At 37.4% G+C, this 25,384-nt stretch overlaps 1 protein-coding gene across 7 annotated transcripts in view; it reads left to right on the plus strand.

The window, feature by feature from the left end:
• Positions 1-25,384, plus strand: part of NCKAP5 (NCK associated protein 5) — a 426,805-nt gene that overhangs the window by 376,395 nt on the left and 25,026 nt on the right. For all 7 annotated transcript variants that reach the window (XM_054069955.1, XM_054069950.1, XM_054069949.1 and 4 more), the window contains 4 exons: positions 15,048-15,362; positions 17,543-17,673; positions 19,754-19,877; positions 21,655-21,842. In XM_054069955.1, coding sequence (XP_053925930.1) covers positions 15,048-15,362; positions 17,543-17,673; positions 19,754-19,877; positions 21,655-21,842 — 758 coding nt within the window. The remainder of the gene's footprint in view (positions 1-15,047; positions 15,363-17,542; positions 17,674-19,753; positions 19,878-21,654; positions 21,843-25,384) is intronic.

Below are 25,384 nucleotides of genomic sequence, written 5' to 3' on the forward strand. Positions count from 1 at the left end.
TTCAAGTGAAATTCAGAGCCAGGCAAAGATTATGAAAATAAACATAGTCAGAATTTTTGAAACTTTGAAGGAAGACTTGGGTCTAATTTTTGTTAAATGTTCATTAGAGGTCCAGGTCAGTTGCTCAAAGTTGAATCATCCAGAATTAAATGAGAACTTTGTAGATACTGGCATTTCTATAACACAGAGAAAATGCCTGCAGATTCTTAAAATGGTTTTGAAAAGTCTCTCGCTAGATAGAGGGTTGGGCTTCCACGCTATCAAAGCAACATTAAAAGTATATTGTAGACTTTGCTGCTTTGTGCTAGAACAAAAGCACACACTGAGGTCAAGGGATTCTTTTGTAGCTCTGCTGTAGCCCAGCACTCAATTCCATTAAAGTTCTTGATAATCATCTGCCTTATAGCAGGCTTTATCATCATTTTTTCTACTTTCCAAGAACAGCCTTGCAGAAGTGTTTTGCAGTTTAATTTAAAGGCAATCTGGTCAGAAAAAGAAAGGTCTGTCTTTTAAGCAACTTTTTGGAGATTCGTCTTCTTTAGAGAACACTTGTTTGACTCCCTTAGATACCTAATGTTCCAGAAAGCAAGTGTTGGTATTTTATATTGTGTTGTATTTTAAAGTCCACCCCTTTAAACTTTATATGCAGTAAAGAAAAAGTGATCAAACTACATCTTCAGTGGAAACCAGAAACATTTCAACATTTTACAGCAAGTTTTATAGAACGTTGCTAGCAACTTGTTAGCAATTTTACAGATAGGCTGATTGCAAATGTAGGACATATAACTATATGTTGTAGATGTAAGTTGGTTTGGTGTAAAATGAAATGTCAGCATTATAAATATTAGTGTTAAGGTATCAAAATACTACAGATGATAGCCTTATCTGTGTAATGTGATACTGCTTTATTCAGCATGCAGCTGCCATACCATGAAATTATATATATATGATTAAAAAACCGCAGTTCATAAGTAGACTTTTCTATGAGGAGAAGGACCTTCATTCTTTTTAGTACTCCAGGTAATTTTGTTTGTCTCTGACTCTTCTTCTCCTCTTTTCTTTCTGGTTCTTCTGTGTGGATTTCCCACAAATATACCCATTTACTGCTAAGATATTCTTTTGTCACCTTTCCCCTCATGTTTCTTCACCTGTGTCATTTAACACTGGCAGCCGCTCTTTACTGCTTGTGTAGTGCCCCAGTATTGCTCAGTATCTGACTCCTCACAAATCTAGACGACAATACAGACCTGCTTTTTGTTTCCATACTGATACCATTTCTAATCAACAGATCCTTGCTCCAGTGTTATCTGCCTTTTTTTGCCTCTCGGTTTCTTTCTGAAATCTTGGTCTGATGAACACTGGAACTGAAAAAAGTATGTTTCAGATTTTTTTCTGAATGTGCCATTTAATGTACGCGCTCAAAATCTTTAATTATATAAGTTATCCAATGGCTTGTTCCGAAACTGGATGAAAACAATAGCAGTAAATCTGCCTGTCTAATAAGCTTGCACCAAGCTTTAAGTAAGAAGAAAATATACTGAACATCTCCCTCTGCCAAACTAAAGACTTGGTTTTATCCACCATCATGTAAACTACTAAAACTTTGAGTGTTTTTAGTGGAGTGCCAAGTAATAACTACTGAATTCATGTTTTCTCATTCTCAGGGAATTAATATAGATGTGAAGGAAACAAGACTGCTTAATGTGGTAAATACATTGTCTGACATGCATCATCCTAAACCATGTCCATTATGCCTGACATATTTGAGCAAACACATTTACATTGAAGAAGCCTCAAAACCTGGAGACAGATTAGGTGAGGTCTGTAATGAATTACTGAGATAAATGTAACAGAATAAGTGACAGAGGAAAGATGGTGAACAAATTGATGTGCACTACAGTCTGTGCGTTCAGTAAAGAGAGGTGATCTACATCGCTGTGGAGAGGCAAAAGGATAATACAGAGGTTGTTTAAATGTCAGGCAAATCCTTGGATGCCTCTAATGCATTTAATGAAGAGCAATATTCAACCGATAAAATGTCTTTTGACCACAGAAGAAATCCTCTCTCGTTATGAAGTCTCAATGCCTGAGAAAACAACTTATCACTGTCAGTGTTGATTCCTTTCATCAGGCCATTGATAGAAGTTGAGAAGAACCATTTGGCAATCATCTTATCACTGATATAGCAGTTGAATCATTCATTTACACATGATCAGATAAAGGAAAAATGTTTGTTTTATCTTCCCCATTACCACCCTGGAAAGCTGTGGAATACCTTTAAGTCCTTACCTGCGAGATTGCTGTCTGTAAAAGATGTCAAACAAAGCCATTTATCACGAAGCCTCTTTCAACCTGGATCTGTTCCTATTTTGAATCTGCAGGCTCAAAAATGTTGTTTTGATACAAGTTTTGATAAGGTATTAGATTTTTCATGAATCCCCTATAAATGAGCAGTAGTACAAATCTGCATGCATGTGTTTGTACATCAGTAGCAAAGCCATTTTCTGAAGCCCTGTGTGCATGTGGAAGCTCAGAGGTAGATGTTGAATCTGTAGATGTTGACTGTGTTGCTTTAGTGAGCGTGCTTCCTGGGCTGGAGCTTTGGTGTGCGACTTCAGTACAGCAGGCAACTTAACAACATGCTCACTTGTAGTATCTAACCAGTTTGGATGTTAATCCAGAGATCCAGGTTCCCAATTGCTGAAACGGTGATTAATTAAGAAATACTAAAATAAACTGGTTACCCCTAGCAATATAATGATCCAAATGTTCATCAAAAAAAACCCAAACAACAAAAGCCTCAAAACCAAGAGCCATAAGGGGCATGGAAGATATGGGAGAGGCCCTCACAACCTCCTTATCCACCATATCCTCAGGATATTTCACACAGGAGGCCTGTGTGGAAATGCACAAACAGAACTGAGCTCAGCTGGGTAAAAAGCAGTTACACTTGTACTTTCGCTCACCTAAATGCCTTTATTGGTTCCTCAAGGTTTATGCCGTTTCGTGCCCCAAAGCCTTTACGTTTTAATGCAATTATCAAGGACTCTTCTTCCCCTTTTGTGCTTCAAAATCTTTTTTCTTATCCTTCAATACCATTTAAATGACCTATGTCTGTAGTTTACTTACTTTTCTGAAACAAAGGAGCTAAAATGAGTAATCACTGAAGGGGAATCTTGCTTAATCTTGTTTAGCAGGAGTTACAAGAACAATGGATAGTCTTGCGAGTAGAAGGGTACCCCAAGAAGCGCATAGGTTGGAAGTTTTCCTACTCAGGGACTTCATCAGTTGAATTTTTAATATCTTCAAGGATATTGTTCTAAATCCATCCATGACCAATGTGTCGTTTCTTTGGGAGGCTTCACACACTCTTTAGCATTCCTGTGTTTTTACAGTGCAATATTCACGTTAGCGAAGATTTGGTGTGGACATGCTGTTGAGTAGCCTTCTAGGGATATGTAGAGCAGCATTCTGCAGTGCTTCATTTACCTTCCCAGGACTTGCTTATCAGAAATAGTTTTATCTTAAAGGTCTTTTCCAACCTAAATGATTCTATGATGATTCTATAAAGCTGATTAAATATGCTCTCCTTCTGCTGAGTTGCTGTCCTTCTTTTCAGTGGAATTTTATTAGTGTATGTTTTTTGCATGAGTGAGAAGATGAAAAGGCTACTCTACAGAATGGAGAGGGCTGCGAGAGGAACGGCATTATGTGGATTTGGGCCACCAGAAGTGGGATGAATAGTGTCTGCTGTGCTGTGTTCTTGACTCGTCTTTGGCATTTGCGTATTTTTGCAGGGATTAATTTTGAAATGGTGGTCTGAAGGAGTCTTATGATAATAGAATGAGACTTTCTTTTAATTGTTACTTATGTTCGTTGAAGATGATGGAGAACCTTGCCAATGTGAATAATAAGAAACTAACATACATTAGTGTTTTCTAATTTATGTCAGCTTACCTTCTTCACAGTCTGGCAAAGACAAATCATTTCTTTGTACTTTAAAGATAGTACGCATAACACTTGTCTAATTGCCAATTCTTCTGCACACTGCTGCAGCCTACTGTCTAGCTTGTCTTCCTTCTGTGGAGAGAATTAATGTTTTGGATCAACACTTCCTTATTAGCCACAGTGATTTGCTGTTAATTTCCTTCTTTGTCGTTGCATTTATTCACCCAGAAATACCAAATTTTATCTCTAAAACAAGAAGTGTTACTCTTCATACATAATATATAGGATACAGTCTAATTATTATTCAAGATACTGAGAATCTGCTGGTCTCATTCAGGCTTAAAATGTCAATTAAACAGGATGGCCGGGTTCTTCCTCTCTGAAGTTAATGCTGCTGTGTTGATTTACACCACTTTACAGTCTAGCCCAATCTATATTCATTCAAATCAGTATTGTGCCTGATTATCACACTTACTACAGGATAGTACATGCCAGTATTCTGTACAATGCTATGATTCCTATTTAAAACTTTTCTACTTTACCCATTTTTTGCCTCTGGTTAGAACCATCTGTAGGTGTGTGCATGGAGCTTCAGTCATGCGTTTCCTGTTAACTCTAATTCATATACCTGAAGTACAACTGAGCAAACTGAAAAGCGCTTTGAATGAGCATGTGTTATTTTAAACATGTGTTTCAACTGTGCTCACGTGGACTTTGGACTCCTTTTCTACAGTGACATACCGTAGAATTTTTATGAAAAATACATTTTCACCTGAATTATCTATTGTATTTGAGATGCATTGAGATATGCCTTATCAAATTCTCATTCTGAGGATATGATGCCTATTCTTAATTTTGTTATTGTCTTTGCCATTTTTAATTGATTTTGAGGAGCTTTGATTGCGGAGCCTTGATTTGAAATATAGGAATGCTGTCAGAGTATGCAAGGATGCAATGGGTAAGGCTAAAGCCTACTTGGAATTAAATCTGTCAAGAGGCATCAAGGACAACAGTTTCTTCGAGTACATCAGGAGCAAATGAAAGACCAGGGAAGATGTGAGGCTGCTGCTGAATGAGGTGTGTGCCCTTGTGACGGAGGATAGAGAGAGGGTAGAGTTGCTGAATGCCTTCTTTGCTTCAGTCCTTACTGCTAAGGGCAACCCTCAGGAATCCGAGACCCTGGAGGAAAGAGAGAAAGTCTGGAGAAAGGAGGACTTTACCTTGGTTGAGGAGGATCAGGTTAGAGACTGTGTAGGCAAACTGGACACCCACAAATCTGTGGGCCCTGATGGGATGCACTCACGAGTGCTGAGAGAGCTGGCAGATGTTATTGCTAAACCACTCTCCGTTATGTTTGAAAGATTATGGAGAACAGGAGAGATACCTGAGGGCTGGAGAAAAGGGGAAGAAGGGAACCACAGGCAATCTGCCTCACCTCCATCCTTGGAAAGGCTTTTAAAAAAATCAGTACTAGAGAAATGCCTGTAGAATTAGTGCATTGTATTTAATACTAGGTCAATTTGAGAATTTCTCAGTGTTTGGACAATCCACTGTGAGGAAAAGAAAGAGAAATCAACAAATATATTTATAGTGAGTAATTTCCCTACTTCCTATCTTTAACATGCAAAGAGGCTCTATATGTTGTTTGGAAATTTTCATTCCAGTGGTGGTTTTGAAACACCATGTAAGGTTGCATACAGGGTTTGGTTTTTTTCAGAAAAACAGACTTCCTGAAAAAAATCTCTGTTCATTTTTCTGGCTTTAAATTGTGATTGTTTCTTAGCAGCTCCTGCTTCCATGCAGTTAGTTGCACAGTGATTCAGCTGCTTTGGTTGAGCTGAACTAAAGTACTGAAATGGAAAGGTTATAGTTCACCTAAAAGTTATTCAAAGCTCTCTCCACTCACTCTGTTAATGAGTTTTCACTTCATTAATTAAGAAATAAAATCAGTTTGGTTCAGGTGTGCATGTATATTTGAAGCTGTTTATTAGTAGTACCCTTAAGTAGAGACATCTGCAGAGCAGAACTAAAAATAATTATTTAAAGCTTCATTTAATATTCATGTGGCTTTAATTTCAGATTTTTTTTTTGTACTAATAAACAAAAAGCAGTGTTGTTACTAAAATAAATATAGTATGTTCTCCTGTGCATTTGCAAAAACCGGAGCTTCCTATGCACTTATAAATTGGACAGCAGTTATGCTTAAAGCACTATCATTAGTCCTATCTGTTGGGAATAGAAAATCAAAGGAAGTATCTCAACATGAGTGAAACCAAACTCCAATCTATAAGAGAGTTGCTTAAGAGCAAGCAAATCAGTGGTTCCATACTGTTACCCTTAAATGCTTCAGACACACTAGTAAGTGAACAGAAACCCTCAACAGAACAGTCAAATGCCAGGGGCAAATGCTTCTTTAGGCACTCCGTGCAGCCTGTGCATCTGGGATGCCGAGTGTGACCTCTTCTCTTTTGGAACCACTGTCTAATGCAGTTCTTCCCAAGCTTAAGTGAAACCAGTTATCTCTAATAATAATAGCAAAAATAACAACCTTAACACTTCTTGCAAGTATTTTGCAGCCTTCTATTAATTCCTGAATAGCCTCCATAAAAGCTAGAATAAAGGTATTTCTGCACAAACGTTATGATGTGCACTCAAACGATTGCAGGTTGGTTACATATGGTGTCTGCCAAACTCCTCCATTCTGTTATACTCACCTTACTACTGTGTAATGGGGAGGTGTGATTAGCTCAGTGTTTTAATATGAAGAACTGAGGCATAAAGAGACAAAGATGTAGGTCTGTGACTACATGGTGAAGGCATGGCTGAGGCTAGCACCTGGGTAAATAATAAGCCCTCCTTTCTTGGGCTTTTCTGCTTGTAGGTACAATTTCCGAGAGTTGGGACATGACTTTTCTATTACAGAACAGCAAATGAAGGGAAGCATTCATCCATGCCTTGAATGAGCAATCCCCAGTAAGATGTTCCTTAGGCAGTGTGCAATTGCTGGCTCCCAGCCTTTACTTTTCAGGGTGCTAAGGGAAACAGAAGGTTATTCTCAGTGAAAAAGCCTGGAAAAGCCACATTTCTGCATTGCGGCAGACCTGTTGCTTACCTTGGATTCACACCTTACATCAGATGTGAGGACTTCTCTTTCTTCTCAGTTATTACTCATCTGTAAGGATTCCTTAAAGATAGCAGCAGATCTGTAAAGCTGATTGTCAAGTGCAGAAGTAAAACCAAGGGGGGGCACGCAGCCAAAAAAGAAGAGGGACAGGTCCCCAAAGCCTACGCTGGCCTCATTGATGGCCAGGCTGCAGCTGGACTGCATTTAATTACCTTTTACACAGAGCTTAAAGTTGCTTTTCACATGAACTCTAAGTCTCAATATTTCCTTTCTAGTAGGACTAAAATTGTATCTATTCCTAATATCCTGTCTCCTGAGAACAGTGAGTAGATTTTCAGAAAGAAAGTATAACAGCATAATACAAAAGAGATCGTTCCAGATGTCGTCGGTTGTGAGACTTCCCCAGCTGGAAGCTGTGTGTAGAACCTTTGTATTTAATAGGCACTGAGAGATGTGGAGTAGAAACTTCCAAGAATTATCGAATTTCTTTTTTCAACTCATTTAAAGTTTTGTTCTCTGTAACAAACCTGTTCCGAGTAACTTGCCACCATTCTTTCCAAAAGGAGGGGATTTAAATGCTTGGAGGGGGATAGAAAGCACTCAGTAATTATTACAACTAATCTTTTGATTTACTAATAGAATTGTGCAACTGGAATTAAAATGATGCAGCAATTATCTGTTTCAACTCATAAAATACATTTCAAAGATGGAATTGTGGTCATGGAAAATTGTGAAGACAACTGTCCTACTATTAGACAAATGACATAGTGAAGTTGGTGGGTTTTGGAAAAAAAAAGCTTGACTAGGAAGAAGCAGTAGAAGAACAAATAAGTCAGTAAAATCTGTATTTATTGTGTTTGTAATTATTATAAATAAGGATAATTGTAATCCCAGATTCAAGCACTTGTGGATGAAGTTCACTTGTAGCTGCATCGTTTGAAATTAAAATCCATAGTCCTCCTCCCGTTTGCCCTTCCTTACTATAGAATCATAGAATCAGAGGGTCATTTAGGTTGGAAAACAGCTTTAAGATCATCCAGTCCAACATTTAACCTCACACAGCCAACCCCACCACCAAACCATGTCCCTAAATACCACATCTATGCCTCTTTAAAATGCCTCCAGGGATGGTGATTCAGCCTCTTTGCTGGGAGGCCTGTTCCAAAATCCATGAAGAGATTTTTCAAAATATCCACTATATTTGAGGAATAATTCCCTTTCACCAGTGCAGCACTCCTGGGAGTATCAGGGCCGTGAAAACTTGATTTTTTTCTGGTTTTACCTGGGATAGCCTTCAGGGGTTTTTGGTTTTGCATATCGCTTATACTTCAGATCTAGATAGAAAACAATAATGCATTCATCTTTAACTAATTGGATCAAATTATGGTGTAAACCCAGAAGGAATAATTTACTTAAAATTGACATTGATTTGGCAGAAATACATTCATTTTTTTTGTGGTTGCTTTAGCATTGCAGATGAAGAGAAGGATGTGCAAATAAAGAGATCTGGTTTGCCATCTGTAGTTTAAGTTCTTTCTGCCAATGCCACATGTAGCTTAAAGATGTTTATTAACTGATAAAGAAATTTTTCAGAGACCTATTTACATTTGAAATGTTATTCTGAAAAAAAAAAAAAGTATTAATTAGTAATTTGGCATGTTTCAAAATACTAGAAAAATTATACTCCATTTGTGTTTGAGAAGAAAACAACTTGCATGTTCTCTGGTTCCCTATGTCAGCTTAGTAGAAAGTCTTAAACTTTCTAATGCAAAGAAAGGTAATTTATTAGAATGTGTTATCTGTTACTGATGGGAATTCTGCCCTTTCATTTTTTGTGCCCTAGATACTTCTTGCAGAAAGCCTATTTGATCTTGCACATCTCTCAAAACCTTCTCTCAAGGCTTAAGCAAGTCTGTACTCCCGAAAACAGCTTGATGGAAATTTCCCAGTGAAACTGTTCTTGATACAGAGCTATTTTTGACTGATATTTTTTTCCCTGAAAATATCTGCTTTTTGTGGAAAATTCTGGTGGTTACTCAAAGGTTTCAGCTGAAATTTATGTCAATCATGTGCAGTTTTATAGGCCAAAACTTGAAAATTTATGTGAGGAAGATCTCAAACCAGCTGTAGTGGTGAGCACAGGGGAGAATTCCACATTTTTCGTGAGGTGGGATGCTGCGTTGAAAAAAACAAAATCTCCCTGTGCTACTAACATGATACATAGAAAGCCTACAGTATGCAGAACCACCTGTGATCTTTTTGAGCTAAAATACGGTTGTCATCTTTGTCGCTGTTTAGTTTTAATGTTATGATAGATTGGCCATCAGAGTTAAATAACATCCATACTTTTTGATTTTGCTACCTCCAAATAGAAACTGTTTGTGTCAGTCATTTGAAGTAGAGATGATGTCTGTTGGCAGTAATTGCATCTGGTATCCATCAGTATGTTTCATTAGTAATATTATGTTTCTGCCTGATGGGGAGGAGCTGAGAGTCTTAAGTTGCTTCTGGAAATCCTGACACCCCCCCTTCCTTGGATAGCACTGAGAGGTGACAGTCAGTCAGGACACAAGTCGGTAGGGAGGCAAAACTTTACTTGCAACACAGTAGGGCTATAATTATTTCCTCTCATGACGTGTATGTCCTTCCCTATATGCCTACATCCAGAAATGTCGCTTTATGTTTAATTCAGAGTGGGTGAATTGCCTGACCATTTTGAATGGCATTATGTCTGCACATAAGACACTATACCTGCATAATAGAATTCCTGACTGACACTTTATTTTAGCTCTGTGGGTAAAACCTTGGATCTTGTGGTTTCTAAAGATTTTTATGGATTATTTGAACATCAGAGTAAAACTGACAAATTGTTTTAGCTAGATGGTCAAAACAACTGTGAGTGACTTCTTCGAAGAGTAACAGTCCCTGTGTAATAAAGAATGGTATGCGATTTGTGAATAAGCATCTGTGAAACTCTTTTTAAGATATAACATTAAAGGACTTTATTACAATGTGAATCTTTACTTCACCTGAGGAAACATTTTTAAATACTCTGCAATTATTCAGTTAAAGGTTTGTTTACAATAATACGTGTCATTATATCCCTCTTAGTGTAAGTATTTTCTCACATTATTGAAGAAATATCTCTCAGAAGCTCTGTTTAAAAGCTATGTCATCATCTTGTGCCTTCCATTGTATGAAACTCACATATCCAAGTCCTCTTGGATACGTGCTAGGACTCAACATAGGTTTAGAGAAGTTCAACATTTCAAAGATGAACATGTACCTGATCTCAAAGTGGGACAGATTTTGCTGCATTGCTTATGTTGAGTAATATCCTATTTTGCAACCATCAGTGGAGAACTTAGCCTGAGGGAGACTGGACTCACGTTTCTTCTGTTGTGCTGGAAGCAATTCTCTTCACAGTAGCTGTTCTATGTTTTATTTTTTCCCCAAAATTGATTTTCCTTTCACACACGTTGTATAACAAGAGGAACAGAGTAGGCTGCTACATAACAATGTAAAACAGCGTGGTACCAGGTCAGACAGAGCTCCTCTCACTCTCATAGTGGCTGATGCCAATGCTTCTGAAGGAACACAAACGCCATGTCAGCAGTCAACTTCCCTGGATATTCTCTCCCAGTCTCCAGTGATTTGTACCAAGGGTAGTTTCTGAGCTAGAGGTGGTGTGTTTGTGGTATCTTTGTAGCAAATGTTTCAGAAGAAATAAAAAAAGTTGAGAAATAATTAGGTCTAATGATCCGTTGCTGGTATTTAGGATGCAGTTTTAGATGCTCTGTGCTCAAGAGGATGCTCTAAAAGACTTTAATGCATTCTCGGTTGTCAGTTCTTGTCAGTGGGCTATGTTTACTTCTAACTCTCATTTTTGCATTTCAGAGGAACATGTAAAAAACCCCACAGAAGGAGCTGCTATTGTAATTTTCCCCAGGGTTGATCTCATTTTTAGAATTCCTGATACCTACCAGCCTGAGTGTATGTCCGTTTTCTATTCTCCACTTGTCCATACCCTCAGAACAGTGCACAGTTTTCAAAAACCCTTTTTAATCCATAAAATTTGAGTTCTGACTCTATGTTGAAGAGGTTTTGGTGACCTATTGATGCCAAAGCCTGTCCAACTGTACAAATTACCATGGTGTCCAGCTGATGTGGGACATGAACTCCATGATCATCTCGACTGTGAAAGTATCAGACCTGAAAATTATTGAGGAGTACAGAGATCAGAAAACTTTCAGAAAACTATGTACAGTGTCAAGTCCTTTTGCTTAGTGGCTGAGAAGCTTCTCGATACTAAAGGTCTTCCTCAGATTGTCTCCTAAGCTCTTACAACACCCCATCATCAAAAGATTCCCATGCAGTCAGGAGTTCCTTGAAATTTCTCCATATTCTTCCTTATTTCTGTTTTCAATTTTGAGAAGTGTTCCTCTTCTGTTCTACAGTTGGATTTCCAGGGACTTCAATTAATGCCCAGGCTCAAATCCATGTGATGGGAGGGAGAGAAAGGGCTATTTCAGTATTTCAGATTTTTTATTCTAGTCCGATTATACAGTCAGATGACAGATAGTGAATCTGTCTGTGTCTACTATAAAAACTAATACCATTGTGTAAGCTCCTTTCTTCCCTGATGGGGAAAGAGGAAAAAAAAACCCAGAATTAGGCAAGGAATTTGGCTTGCATGCCAGGAAAAAATTTGCAAGGAAAAGCAATTAATTTCATATACAACTCTTTTCAGACTTTAATGTTTTGCAGAATCATTTTTCATCTGTTGAGTAGTACTGTCACAGCACCAGAGATTTAGCTTTTACATATTTTCATTATGTAGTCTTGTGCAGCTCTCGCTGATAACAGTCATTTGAAGTGTCAGTGCAACTGATGAAATCAGATGGGCCATGAACGGTATGGTTTGAAAGCTGTCACTGAGCTGCGGAACGTATTTTTTGATTTTGCAGTTGCTTCATAAAAGTTTAAAACACCGCAAGATAATGTATATTCAGTCATTCAGTAATACGAATTGTCCTGAGAGATACTTTTTTGTTTGTTTTATATAGCTTTAGGGGTGCATTAGTTACTTTTATTAGTGAAAAATTAACATCCGTGAAGAATTTTGTGGTGTACTCTGGGGATTTAGGACTCGGTTTTTGAGGATTGCTCAGCATAGTTGAATCACAGGATTTTTCAAAAATCTATCTTTAAGTGTCACAATGGGAGCTGCTGAGCTTTGAGCACTTTCAAAGTCAATCCCTTCTGTGGTCGTTTGGAAATAAAAATTAGTGAGCTTTTAAAAAATCTGTTTTCTACCTGGTGTATTTCTTTTATCATGGATAAAGTCTCCAGGAAGGAAGACTATAATCGATTAAAACTGTTTTTCCTTTAATTAAATGTGACACTGCTGGTGTGCTTCTCCATCATTCTCCTAATTATTTTAGGAACATCAGGAGACTGTATTTTCTTGGAGGTATGGCCCTCAATATTCATTTCTCTTGATTTTATGCCATTGCATTCATGGTCCGTTCCTGGATGTACACGAGGTAAAAGTAAGCAAGACAATTCTTTAAGAAATGTAGTCTTAGGAGATAAAATAGTGTTCATCTTCCAGGTCACCCTGAGCAAAAGGCTGTTTGGTATACATTTTCAGTCCACTTAATTTTCCTGTGATAACTAGGAGGGAATGACGTCTTACTTTTTTAGGGAATGCTCAAAAAGAAAACAATGCTACAAAATCATTCCGATTCCCTGTGGAACTGGGTTGCAGAATCAGGCCCTGCATTAACTCTACAGAGAGTAGAGGGAGGACTCTTCACATTTTCGTTTTCAGGATGTTCTTTTCTATGGTGCTTCCGGTTCACTACGTGTCTTTGCTGAAGAACTCTACCTCTCCAACATAGTCAGTGTTACACAAATGTCTTTTTTCTGCTTAAGAAAAAATGGAAGTTCTTTCTTATTCTATATTTTCCTTTATTTGCTAACCCTGTCACTAACAGTCATAAGTTGAAACATTGCCTGTCCATGAGCTAACACACTGTTTAAGCTTGATTATCCACAGAATAAGTGGCAAGGGCAGATACTTAAAGCATTTAAACTTACTTTTCTGCACTCTGTTATATCCTAAGAGGAACAGTTCGGCCCCTTCTAGCTAGGTGTTTTACTATTCAAAAGCAAAACAAAAATTAGCTTAGGGGAAGGATAACTGGAGTAAGAGGATTTAGTGGCTGGGATACCTCCCTTTGACACAGCAGAACCAAATATATAATGCTCTTCTTTTTCACATTTCCGGGACAACCTCTAGCAACTTCTAGAATCATTACAGCACATTAGCTCAAAAATGTGGTGGAAAACATAGTTTCTAGCTAGCCATGGCATCCACACCTTATCTTCTTTAACATATGGAAAGAATTCTTTAGGTTGCAGTGTATGTGAGAGAAATCAGAGTCACTTGTTGCCCTTTTAAAAGATAGTGCATAGTTCATTTTCTCTTGCAACCCTGTGAGGTTAATGTGCTCAGTATGACTTTCAATCTTTCTTTTATCCTGAGTGACAAGGATAAGATAATGAGCACCATGTAAATATAGACTGCTGCTCTTTTGACAACAACCAGCGAACGTAAATAGACATTTAATTTATATGTCAGTAATTTTTTACTTGCTATCAAATAAGTACCATTGAGATTAAGATATTAACAGAAAATGACCACGTTAGTGTTCCTATTTCAAAAACAAACATGCAAAGCCGACAGAGGAGAAATATTTCTGAATTTCTCAGAGTATTAGAAGTGCTGCAGAGGACAAAGTAATGAAAATGACTTAACAGACGACTTCTAACTACAAGAGGCTTAAACAACAAATGGACACATCATAAAAAAAAATCAATACTAGGGAACACAGAAAATAGAGATGGAAAAGATATATTAGGTCATATTCTGCATCTCCTGCCTGAGTACAGTTGTTCACTGCAGTATATCTTTTATCCAGTGTAGCCTTAAGTTGTTCAAAGCAAAGGAAATTCCTCTACTTCCTTTGGGAGTGTCTGCCACAGACTGGAGATCTCACTGTCAAGGGATGTTTCCAGATGTTTAACTTAAATTATGCTCATTTTCCAGCCATTAGTGCTGAAGTTCCCTCCTTGATGTTTCTACTTCTCATAAGCACCTTGCCATCGTAGTCCCTTCGAGATTATTTGCTCATTATACAATCAAAAGGCAAGTTTCTGGAAATCGATAGAAAGCAACCGGGCAGGGTGGTGCTGTTAATCCTAGCTGCTAGAATAGCAACATGCACATATCTACACTTGCATCTTTCTCTGTTCCTTGATTAGTGGAGCACCTTTCTGGTAGGATGAATTAGCTGAAGGGCTGTATTTTACTGTACTTCTTTCCAAACCAGGTACTTAAGGTATTGCTGTTTGGCATTGTGCTGGAAAGTGTATACTTACCCAAATGGGAATGTGCAGAACCAGAGTGTAACAAGGTAAACAAACCCATGGCTGTTGCTATCCAAGTGTTTCGGGATGCTTTGAGAGATGGTTATCTCTAGAAAATTCTGTAGATTTTAATTTTGTGCGAGAATAAATTATACATTTTGATTAACACCTTCATTTAAGAGAAACAGCGAGGAAAGCAGGGATGTGTAGAAGCCAAGCTTTTGTGGAAGGAGGGTTTATGTAGGAAGAAATATGTTACACTACTCAATCCCTCACATTGGTACTCTCCAAAATTTCTATAGGCCTTCTAACTGAATCATTTGAAAATCCTACCTGTAATCACTTGCCAGGACATGCCCTTCTCATTCATTATCACATCATCAGTCTGAAGCAAGCCAGTTTCAATGTTTTGGCATCTGTGAATTCATTTAATTGCACCTGAATTTGAAGATGCCCTTTTCTCCCATAGATCTTTTCACTGTCTTTAAATACCAGCAACACCTTTAGCTCCATCCAGTCACACAATTTTCCTGTGCCTTAGAGTCTTGCTGCCAGATGAGGACACTGGACAGCGGGATTGGAACCTTCCCCCTCCCCGACTCAGGGAACCGATCTACAGGGCGACATGTTTCTAAGCAAGAATCAACCTTGGAAACGGAAGTCCTTACACCATCTGAGCAAGTTCTTCTTTCAGCTCCTTCTGTAAAAGCCAAAACTCTTGAGCGAGAAGTGCCTTCAACAGCTAAGAGCCAGGAGTCTGTGCAAAGCATAATTAGTCACTCAACATCTGATCCAGCCATGACTGCTAAAGGTATACGACCTTTTCAAAGTCGTCTTCCAAAACCAGCGTCCTCAGGTAAAATGTCAATTACACTGAAAATCACATTATTTCCGCCCCGACGTCTGTTTTGATTAGAGAGAAGTCCTATAATAGTGACAATAGATAACAGAAAAGTTAAATGCAGAGCAGAAGATATTCTTTCTGTGAATGCATAAGGTTAACAAGTTTGTGACCTGAGCGGTATGGAAATTTTGTAACACATAATGCTTATCTGAGGAAGAAAATTGTGTTAAATACTTAAATCCTTTTCTCAAGAAACAGTACTTGAAGAAAAAACGTATGCCAGTCCTGGAATTTGACTTGAATAAGAATGTAGATATTCAGCATTGTTCAGGATCTGACTTTGCGGCTAAGTACAAAGAATGGCCATGTTGTGGCATAGAAAAGATATAATCATAAAGACTTGCTTTTGAAACCAGATTTGGTCTAAGAACTCATTTGGTCTCAATGCATAAATTCTGTCCCAATGATTATATGACTTTGACATCAAACAAGACTTGTTGCTTTATTGCATTATACAAAGCTATTTCTATATATAACGTAAAATACTTTCACTTATCAGCTACATGTATGTTGAAACTGTATAACAAAAGTTGACGAAGGAATAAAAGTACTAGCAATCCACCAAAGCACTGATATATAACTTTATGTGTAAATATGTAATTAGTTCCATTGAATTCTGTGCAGTTTTTTATAAATGCACACTGACCATTTATATACATTCTTGAAGAATTTTGAGTTATTAATATGCATGTGAAAAACATTAGAAATCATTACATATAAAATTTAAGATGGAATTTTTCATAGCTTGATAAGTACACTACAAAATGCAGTAAAAGTAATTGGTTTAATGGAGAAGGGTATTGTTTTATCTTGAGAAATGCAACGTCATGCATTTATTTGGGTTATGGTTGTTAGCAGTTTATCAGAATAAGTATTTATTGCTCCTGTAAAAGTTGTGAGTGTTTAACTTGCATAAATCTGTAATAATCTATAAGAAAGAGTCCATGTAATTAGCATGTAAGGGTAAATATCAAGTTTAAGTTTAGTTTAGGCCATTAAATATGTATTCTGCTAATGAGCTCATATATATTAAGCCTAGGAGGAAAGAAGCCTGTTTTATATGTTCATAAGATGCATAACAGAAGAATTCTAATTAAACACCTTAGAACTTAGTCGATGTAGCAATATTCCCAGTACAGTATTGTAATGGTATAACAGACTGCAAACACACATTGTATGCTTCATTGCAGACTCTCCTACATGTTTCAAATCAAAGCTAAATAAAAGTATATTAATACTTAGTATTTTTTTAAATAAATGTACTGTTAATTAATGGTACAGCTAAGAAAGACTCAGAAGAGAAATCTTAGTTATAGATTATATGCTACGTGCTTGAATGGCCACATGTGTGACCTCAATTCAGTGGCGTGCTACAGAGTCCATGATTAAACACTGTCATTATAACAAATTGAACAGAAACTGCAAGCATTGAATTGTTTCATAAGAACTCTGTAGCAGTAAGATTGTTCTGATCTTAATGCTAATATTCACTGCACCAACCTTGTAAGGTTTGTATCTTAATTAAATTGTCACGAAGAGATGTTAAAAAAAAGTAGTATACATCAGATGGTCAGGTCAACTCATTCTTTACTAGAATATTTTCATTCGATTCTTCTCTCCCTGACTTTCTCATCCAAATTACAATTATCACTTTACTTCATATACACCATATATCTTCTTTGATGTTCTGATTTTACATAGTGCAAATATAGCAAATAAAAAGCCTAGCTGATATTGAGAATTCCTGCTAGAAAGGTACTTCTAATTATATTTATGTTAACAGGCTGCTCTCTCTCTGAGAACATAAAACAGCGAAGCAGATCCTACAATGCCTAGAAGTAGTAATTGAATGTTGTTTCTTATTTGAAAGAGTATGTATTTTAAAACTATTAGAGGAATTTTAATCTATGCCTTCCTCTTCTCTTGTTAACTGGAAAAGGCTTTGAATCAAATTCTGCCAGACTGGCTAGAACTATTCCAGTAAGTTAGGAAGTTGTTGCTCTGAATAGTAAGATATAATTTGACATAATGAAAGTACCATGACTTGGTAGTTTTTACTGAATTATAATTGAAACACTGTCTTGAAGATGCTGGTGAGACCTACAATTTAAATAACGTCTCTCTTAATTCAGGAATAATTAACCTTGCAAAGCAAAGTGAACAAGTACCAAGTCCTGTGATCTCTGGCTCAGAGCATACTGAAGGGACTGTGGGAAATAGAGTTCTTCCAGCGTGGACCACTAAGAAAACTGCCAAAACAAAGGTATAAATTAAAAAGTGTAATTGATTAAATATGAGATATATTTTGTGGTGTAAAGAATCAGAAATGGTGAATGTTTATAATATAGCGGGAAGAGTAACTAGCAGTCTAACAGCTACATTTACTTTTTTGTCTTTCATATTCAATCTAATTATTTATCATTAATAATACAGCACCTTATGGTGCTCGTGGTTTACAGACATGTTTTATTTGAAATCCTCACAGTCATTTTATAAAGAAGGAAATGGAGACCTTTTACCCTGTTTTTCTCGTCAAGAAACTTGAGCTTTCTTGTTTGCTTTCCATGAGATTGGGATTCCTTTTTTTCCCTGTACCTGAGTTTCCTTCTCTGTATGGCTGTGTAGTAGGAGTGCTTGAGTGGATGTACTATGAAAATAGTGTGAAAGGGAAAATATTCTTCTTAACGTGTTTCTGTGTAGCTTTTGTTAATCCCTGCAATGGTGTATCTCTCTTTCAATCTCTTCATGAAGACTACAGAAAGAGCAAACAGGCAAATGCATATACCTGTGTAAAAGCTACTGCTGATGGTTGTCAAGTTTTTCATATTCAGGAGTGCCAGGCTGTCAAGCCCCACGAGAAGTACAGGGTCAGCAGGTTAGCACAGAATGAAAAAAGCTGTATCAAGACGCTGGGCTTCAAGCAAGGGAATTGTCAGGCTGCCAGCTAATAAGCCTTATATTACAGGAGGCTGAAAACATTTTGTTGTGTAACTTTTTTTGCCTGTCTGCTTTATCTAAGTCATTTATCAGCTGGAGTATCTCACATTTTGTATTAATGTTTAGAGCAGAAACAGAGAGATAGAGTTACTTGTTTTGTTTATCATTGCCAAACTGGTGGTGGATCCTCCATAGTGCAATAATGTTGGCTTCCAAGTAACAACCTCACAGTGTGGTCTTCACCTTGGACTGATTGTGACTGACCACCTGCAGTCCCCAAACCATCTAACACATGGTACACGTGTCTGCCTAACAGTCAGAAGGTCAGCGTGGGTGTAGCTAGCATGTACATGTCTCTAAATGGCTTTGGGACTACAGCTGAGTTGCACTTTCCCAGTTTTACAGGTAATGTTGGACATACCTGGCTACATGCAGGTATCCTCAGATCTGGTCCACTCTCCACTAGTATGTGCTTCCTATGGATGTTGTTCTCCATCAGTTAAAAACTGCAACATGGATGGGAAGATGGGGAAATTAATACCAGTCTTTAACAAAAAAGGATTAAAAACTCTCCTGAGCTACTGCTAGGCTCTTGAGGTTAGAATAGTAGGTGCTATTTGTACCTGTAGATGCCAATAACTGAGCAGTATCAGCTTTAGCTTCCCTGCTTTGTGGGGTTTATTGTACTGAGCTGCCGCTCCTGAAAGGTTTACACCTTCAAGCCTTCCATGATTAGCTGTCCAAAGCTGTCAGCACTCCTCCTGACTCCCAGAAGAAAATCATTAGTGTTGCTTCCTGAAGAGAAATGGGATAGGAATCAGCTGGGAATTAAGGGCTCTCCAGCAGTGTAATGTAAATGCCAGGACAAGGGATGTGAATTTAGGAAGAATTTAGGATTTACTAATATAGAGAGCATGAGTATTGTCTATTAGCCATCATAATTGTCTCTGGAACTGCTTGCAGCACACCATTTGTTGTGTGATGAATTTGCATGTTACAGATGCCCTGTATTGAACGTACTTGAGAAGTTTCAAAATTGGAGTTGGTGAATAAAATTACCTGAAAGCATTGGTAAATTTTAAAACAATGTTACAGTGAAAAATATAATAAAATCTAGACTGTGTCCTCCAGACCATCTCAGGGGACTTACTGGGATAGGTATGTGTTATTTCCCTGTGTCAGACTGATAATTACTTACATGAAGGAGAAGTGGTTAGTAGGCCTAGTAATTCATACTCTTCCAGTTGAACTATCCATTTTATATATCATTTTATATAGTATATATAAAATATATACACATACACACCGCATGATGAATATAAAATGTTCCAATCCTAACACCATCTTCAGCATTATTTTGATATATATGCATCATCTGAATGATTGCAATACCTTTATTTGTGCAGGACAGAGCTCTGAGAGTGTGTACTTATTCTGGAAGCAGCAGTGACACTGAGCCAGAGTATGAAACAAGTTATTTTAGAACTGCAGAGAAGACTTATGTGGAGTTAACAAAGAACAACAAACAAGGTAATTGAAAATTTGTACCTAAAAGTGTACATCCCTCATCACCACTCTGACTCAGCAGCTAATAGTGTCCTTCATTGAACTTTCTATCCAATTTTCACTTTCTAACCCCAGATCTTACTTCAGACTAATTTTCCATTAGCTTTTCATTACGTTTTGCTTTTTGTTCGATCTGTGTATCTTTTTTTCCTCTCTTCCACAGCTTTGCTAGCAGGGGCTTAACTTGTAGGTTTTTATACATAAATCCCTGCAGTGTAAGTAAAAAGAAGTCTTCTGCTACATTATTACAAAATTTAAAAGATGACTTTAAAGATAGTTTGCCTTTTTTCTTTTTAATTATATTAGCCAGTTGAAATAACCCAATGATCAAGGCCATGGTTTTCCAAACTGTATATCAAAGTGATGTTGGTGATGGTTCCATGATGAGATCTCTCTCATCATCCTGCAGGTACATGTTGCCACTTCCAAGTATCAAACCTTTTTGCAAGAATTGATGGCAATGTGAAATTTGCTGAATTCCGGTAGATAAAAGCACATTAAGTGGAGTTCTTGAGATAATAGGGTTTTTGTGTTTAATAACCCAAGAAATTGCTGTCTTGTCTTGACCACCGGCTTGCCCATGCCGAAAGCTGCCTTTCAGTGCAGATGTGTGCTCTCTGGGAGGAGGATGAGAGCGTGGCATATATATCCTTGCCCATACAGCTGATGGCAGCCCCGCAGGAGATAAATTCTGACGAGTGCAAAGGCCAGTGCAAGGTCTCAGCACCACTGAAGTCCTGAGAGCTTAAGCGGTACTTCAGTGATTCATAAGATTTATGCTGACCCTCTGCACGGCAGTGAGCTTGACCTAGCAGAGATTAGCACCTACAGTAGATACCACAGCGATGAACACATTAAAAATGCCATGGATGGATGGATGCTGTTGACAGACATACTGTGCTCTTTAGTGTCTGCTGGGAATTGGACTTAAACATTTGGCATTTTCAGAGCTAATCCATTTTTTGTGATTCCACTACAGTGAGAGCACAGTAGAAAGCTGGGACCCTTTATTTATATTGCTCCCATAACTTTGTATTTTTAAACTGTGTTAAATGTTGCAAGTCATTCAGCTCAGCCCATAAACATTTCTTTTTGCAGATTTTGTTTTTTACAAATCATATTCTAATACAAGTGAAATGTGTTAAAGAGGTAGATAAGCATTTTTTTCTAAATTGATCACAATTTGAAAGAAAAAAAAAGAGTTTTATCTTGTCTAAGTGGTTGCATTAAATGGCAGCAAATTCTTTGGTTATCTTTTGGTCTTCTGAATGAGTTTTCAGCTTGGACTTGGAAACTGAGGAACATTCCTAATGTTCTTGTATTACTATAGGATCTATAACAAATGGGCAGGAGTTGTTTCTCCCATTAATAGTTGAGAGGCATGCAGAGGGAACTTAGCACATCTGCCATGTAGGGCTATTAACAGAGAACAAAAACTTACAGCAAATAAATAAGTAGAATAATCCCTCCAAATTCACCATCTCATCTGTCAGTAAAAATAGAAGGGAAGTAATTCTGGCTTTCTCCTTCACCTTGGATATTAAGTATGAACAATCCTCTGTATATGCTTTGATTGGAAAGTTAGGAGCTAGTATTTTAGTGCTTTTATTGCATTGAATCCCAGATAGCTTAAAACCTTTGAAATACATTTAAAAATTGTAAAATTACGTTACAGTGTATGTAGATTGCATTTCTTCAATTAAATATGCCATGATGACATTCTTTATAACATGTCTTACAGCTAAGCAGGAGAAACAAAATCAGAGAAAGTCATTTCTGGGGAACCCGATGTCAATCTTGGATTTATACCAACACAGTCTCTATGGCCATTTTGGAGAAGATGGCCCTGAACAATTAACGCATTACAGTTTAATTGAGCAGCTGAGTGGAGCTTCCAGTAAAGACAGCAAAGGCAAGGAGAGCACAAGTGTGAGTTACTGTGATTTTTATCTTACTTCTCATTTTCTTAATAATTATTTTTGCCTCTTGTTTCCTCAGTGTGTTAATTGATTACAAAAAACAGGCAGACTTGAAAAAAACAGCGTGACTTGCATAAGAGTAAAGATCTAAATGTTTTTAGAACAGAATGTTACATTCTGATGCTCACTTGCCATAGAATTAGACTTCCAATATTGACGAGTAGAGACATGCTAGCACTAGCAGTCTGCCATTAGAGAGGAACTGAAATTTAAGACTAGCAAAAAAACACAGAATTTATCTTTTAAGGCCATTATTTTTTGTATAGTTAGATAATATGTATAGCACTACATGTAGTAAATGACATAAACATCTGAAGTAGTATTCTGGAAAATTCAAATGAAATGATGCTATGGAAGTCAGCTATCTTCTATCTTCTTTTGAAGTAACTCTTGATGTTTCCTCTAGAACTCATGATTTGAGAGTTTTTAACATGATTTCGATGAAGACCAGTCCTGATCTGATATTTGGATCTTGACACTAAACTGAAACAGCTTTGTTTTCTATGCTTAGTTCATGTGAATCCACTTGCTGTTTCTGCCTCTAAAAACGTTGAACACAACATCATGCAATCTCAACAACCCTGAAGAGCCACTTCTTGGCCTGCTCTTTTCCTTCTCCGTTCTCGTGCCTTCTCTTCTCATCATACTTCTTTCAGACTTTTCCTGTCCTTTGCTCTAACAAGCCTATTTGGTTGAACAGAGACACCCAGCCATGATTCATTGTAATCATTTTGCCTCTGTATTCAGTCTCTTTCCGCAGATCCTCTTTTTGGGTTTTTTTTTGTTTTTTTTTTTTTAATATAGGCTCTTTTGTTTCTGTGTGTAGCACTTCCACATTTTGGGTATATTATGGTATAAACAAAGGTGGGTGCAGAAAATAATGAATGAGCTGCTGTTTTGTAGCACACTGGTGTAGGTCATTAATGAAAAATAATTTTTATCTCTTCCCAAACCCCAGTTTTCAGGTTCAGAAAGTGATTGTGCATTTTAACTTTTGAAGTGATTAACTCTATCCAAAGTTAGAGTCTTACAGCTTTCAGGAATCTGGTCCAAATGTGCAGAAGGAATATGTGGAACAAACTGGCAATGCCCCTGTTTATTCCAACTGTGCTGTCATGAAAGACCCACTTAACTGAATATTAAATTGACTCTCAAACTTCAGAAGAAAAATCCTGAAATGTATCTTCCCCCATTTCCCCATCAACCAAATTTCACTGCTACCCAGAATATGATTCAGTTTGAATATACATGGGTCATATTAGAAAGAATAATTTCAAAGAATCTGGCTTCATAGTTGCGAAGAAGAGAAGGAAAAGAACAGGTAGCAGAAGAGTATTAAAAAGGACAGATGAAGGAAAGTAATTTGAGCATCCACTTCATTTCTCATCTTGAACTTCTAGAAATTCATAGATTAACTGTGCAGACAAGATTAATTACATAAGTATGCATGTACGTGTGTGTGTATATACATATATATATGAAAATCAATTCTGCTTTCTGAGGGCCGAGGTCACTATTAACAGAGCAATTAGATTTGGTTCCACTGTAGAAAGGTAGCTCAGAGTTGCATCTACTTTTAACTCATTCTTCTTGTGCATTTCTTGTAGATGACACCTCCACAATGTGCCTGATCAGCATCAAAACTTAAACAAGAAAACTTAGAATACTTGTTAAAATCCATCATTATACTAGAAAGCATCCGGTATAACTCAGCATTAGTATTTTTCATGCATTGCATTGGGGAGCTTTTGAGATTATTATGTGAGGATCTGAAGTAGCTCTCAAAACAGCGTTGCCTCTCTGAACAGTGAAAGCTCAAAGTACTAGAGATTTGCCTATTAGTATTAAGCTTTTTAGAATCACGAATGAGGAGCAGTAACCATGAAAAGCAGGTTGCCCTGAACTCCTTGTTTGAACCAGCGTGGCAATTTTTTTCTCTGCTGTAATTTCTCCAACCCAAGAAGGTCCATGGTCTGTTTAAATTAGAACTGTGTGATGTGGAACGTTACTCACAAAGAAAAGGGGACACCAGAAACTGAGGCACTTATGGTCACAACTCCAAAAAAAAAGCAGATACGTATTGATACATGTAGCTTTCATGCAGAATATCCGGTGTTCTGAAAAAGGATATGTGATGTGCTTTTGAATTTCATTCCCAAATGGTGTGTGTGAAGTCTTTAAAAATAAAAACCAACCAAGTGTCGTGATGGACAGAATGAGTTTACGTTGCTTGTCGAAAGAGCAGTGTGCTGTGTCAGTCCCTCAGCTCAATTAAATTGGAGTGTACAGCACCCGTACGATAGTGTCCTCGGACTGGGTGCCCTAATGAGACATTCTGGCAGGAAGCTCTGCTAACCAGACGTATTGTCATTTGAATTGTCTCCTTCTCACTGCACGTATTCACCAGTCTTACTCCCAAAGTAGATGCACAACAAATTTTATCAGCAAAAAAAATATTGTACAGAAGGAGTCTCAGAAGGGAAACACCCAATGGGCAATCACTGTGATAAAGGGGCACTGAATGGCCCATTCAAGGAAGAAAAAAGGCTTTTACACATTGAAAGCAGAAGTATTTGTTGTTCCAATTTCTTATCTGCCAAATCTTAAACAGCATCCTGAATAAATTCTCTTGGCAGTAAGACCAATTTGATGTTACTTTTATTTTGACCTGGGAAGCATAGTCTGCAATAATGTCATCCTTTTGTACACAGCAGAATTTTGGACAAGAAAAACAAATGGTAGTTTCAAAGAAAGGACTAAAATGCGTTGAATCTTGGACATAAACCTTTCACTTGACAGCCACGGTGTGTTTTTCTATATAGGATTTCAAAAACTAGAAACAGTATTTTTTGTATGTATTAATGGAATTAATGTTAGTTAAAGGGTAACTTCTCTGATGTAACAAAACGTGCAGCAGCTGATCCAAAGTCCACTGCAATCAGCCCATGGGAGACACCAATCCAGTGAAACTTCAGTGAGTCCTGCATTAAGCAGCTGTTCCTCTTCCTTGCCTCTCTAGCTGGTAATGCCTTGAGCAGTTTGCTTATGTCATGAGTGCTACTATAATAATGCGGTGAAAAATTATTTCACATTTCAATTAGTTTTCTGCTTAGACCTTTAAAGCTCGGTGATTTATTTTTTCTTTCAAGAATTCAGAAAACATGATAAATTTCCCTCGCTCAGGCCCATTGTTGATTAACTCATGATCAAACGACACACAAGACTTTTTATTTTTATTGTCTTTGGTCTCTAGGAGAAGTAATGAGTTGGTCAAATATTTTACTATTTAATCATCCTTATGATTCCAAAGCATCACGGAAAATGTGTTTTCTTCTCTGTCCTTAATCAACTGTCACATACTTCTTTTCTGTAATACAGCCCTTCTTGCTTTCTCTTGTTCTTCTGCATTACTCGATTTGAGTCACCATCGAGGCATGTTTGTATTTTGAGGCATGACTTAAAGAGCACTTTAAATAAAAGATCCTTTATGGA

The sequence above is a fragment of the Cuculus canorus genome, chromosome 6, assembly GCF_017976375.1.
Source record: "Cuculus canorus isolate bCucCan1 chromosome 6, bCucCan1.pri, whole genome shotgun sequence".
Taxonomy (NCBI): Eukaryota; Metazoa; Chordata; class Aves; order Cuculiformes; family Cuculidae; genus Cuculus; species Cuculus canorus.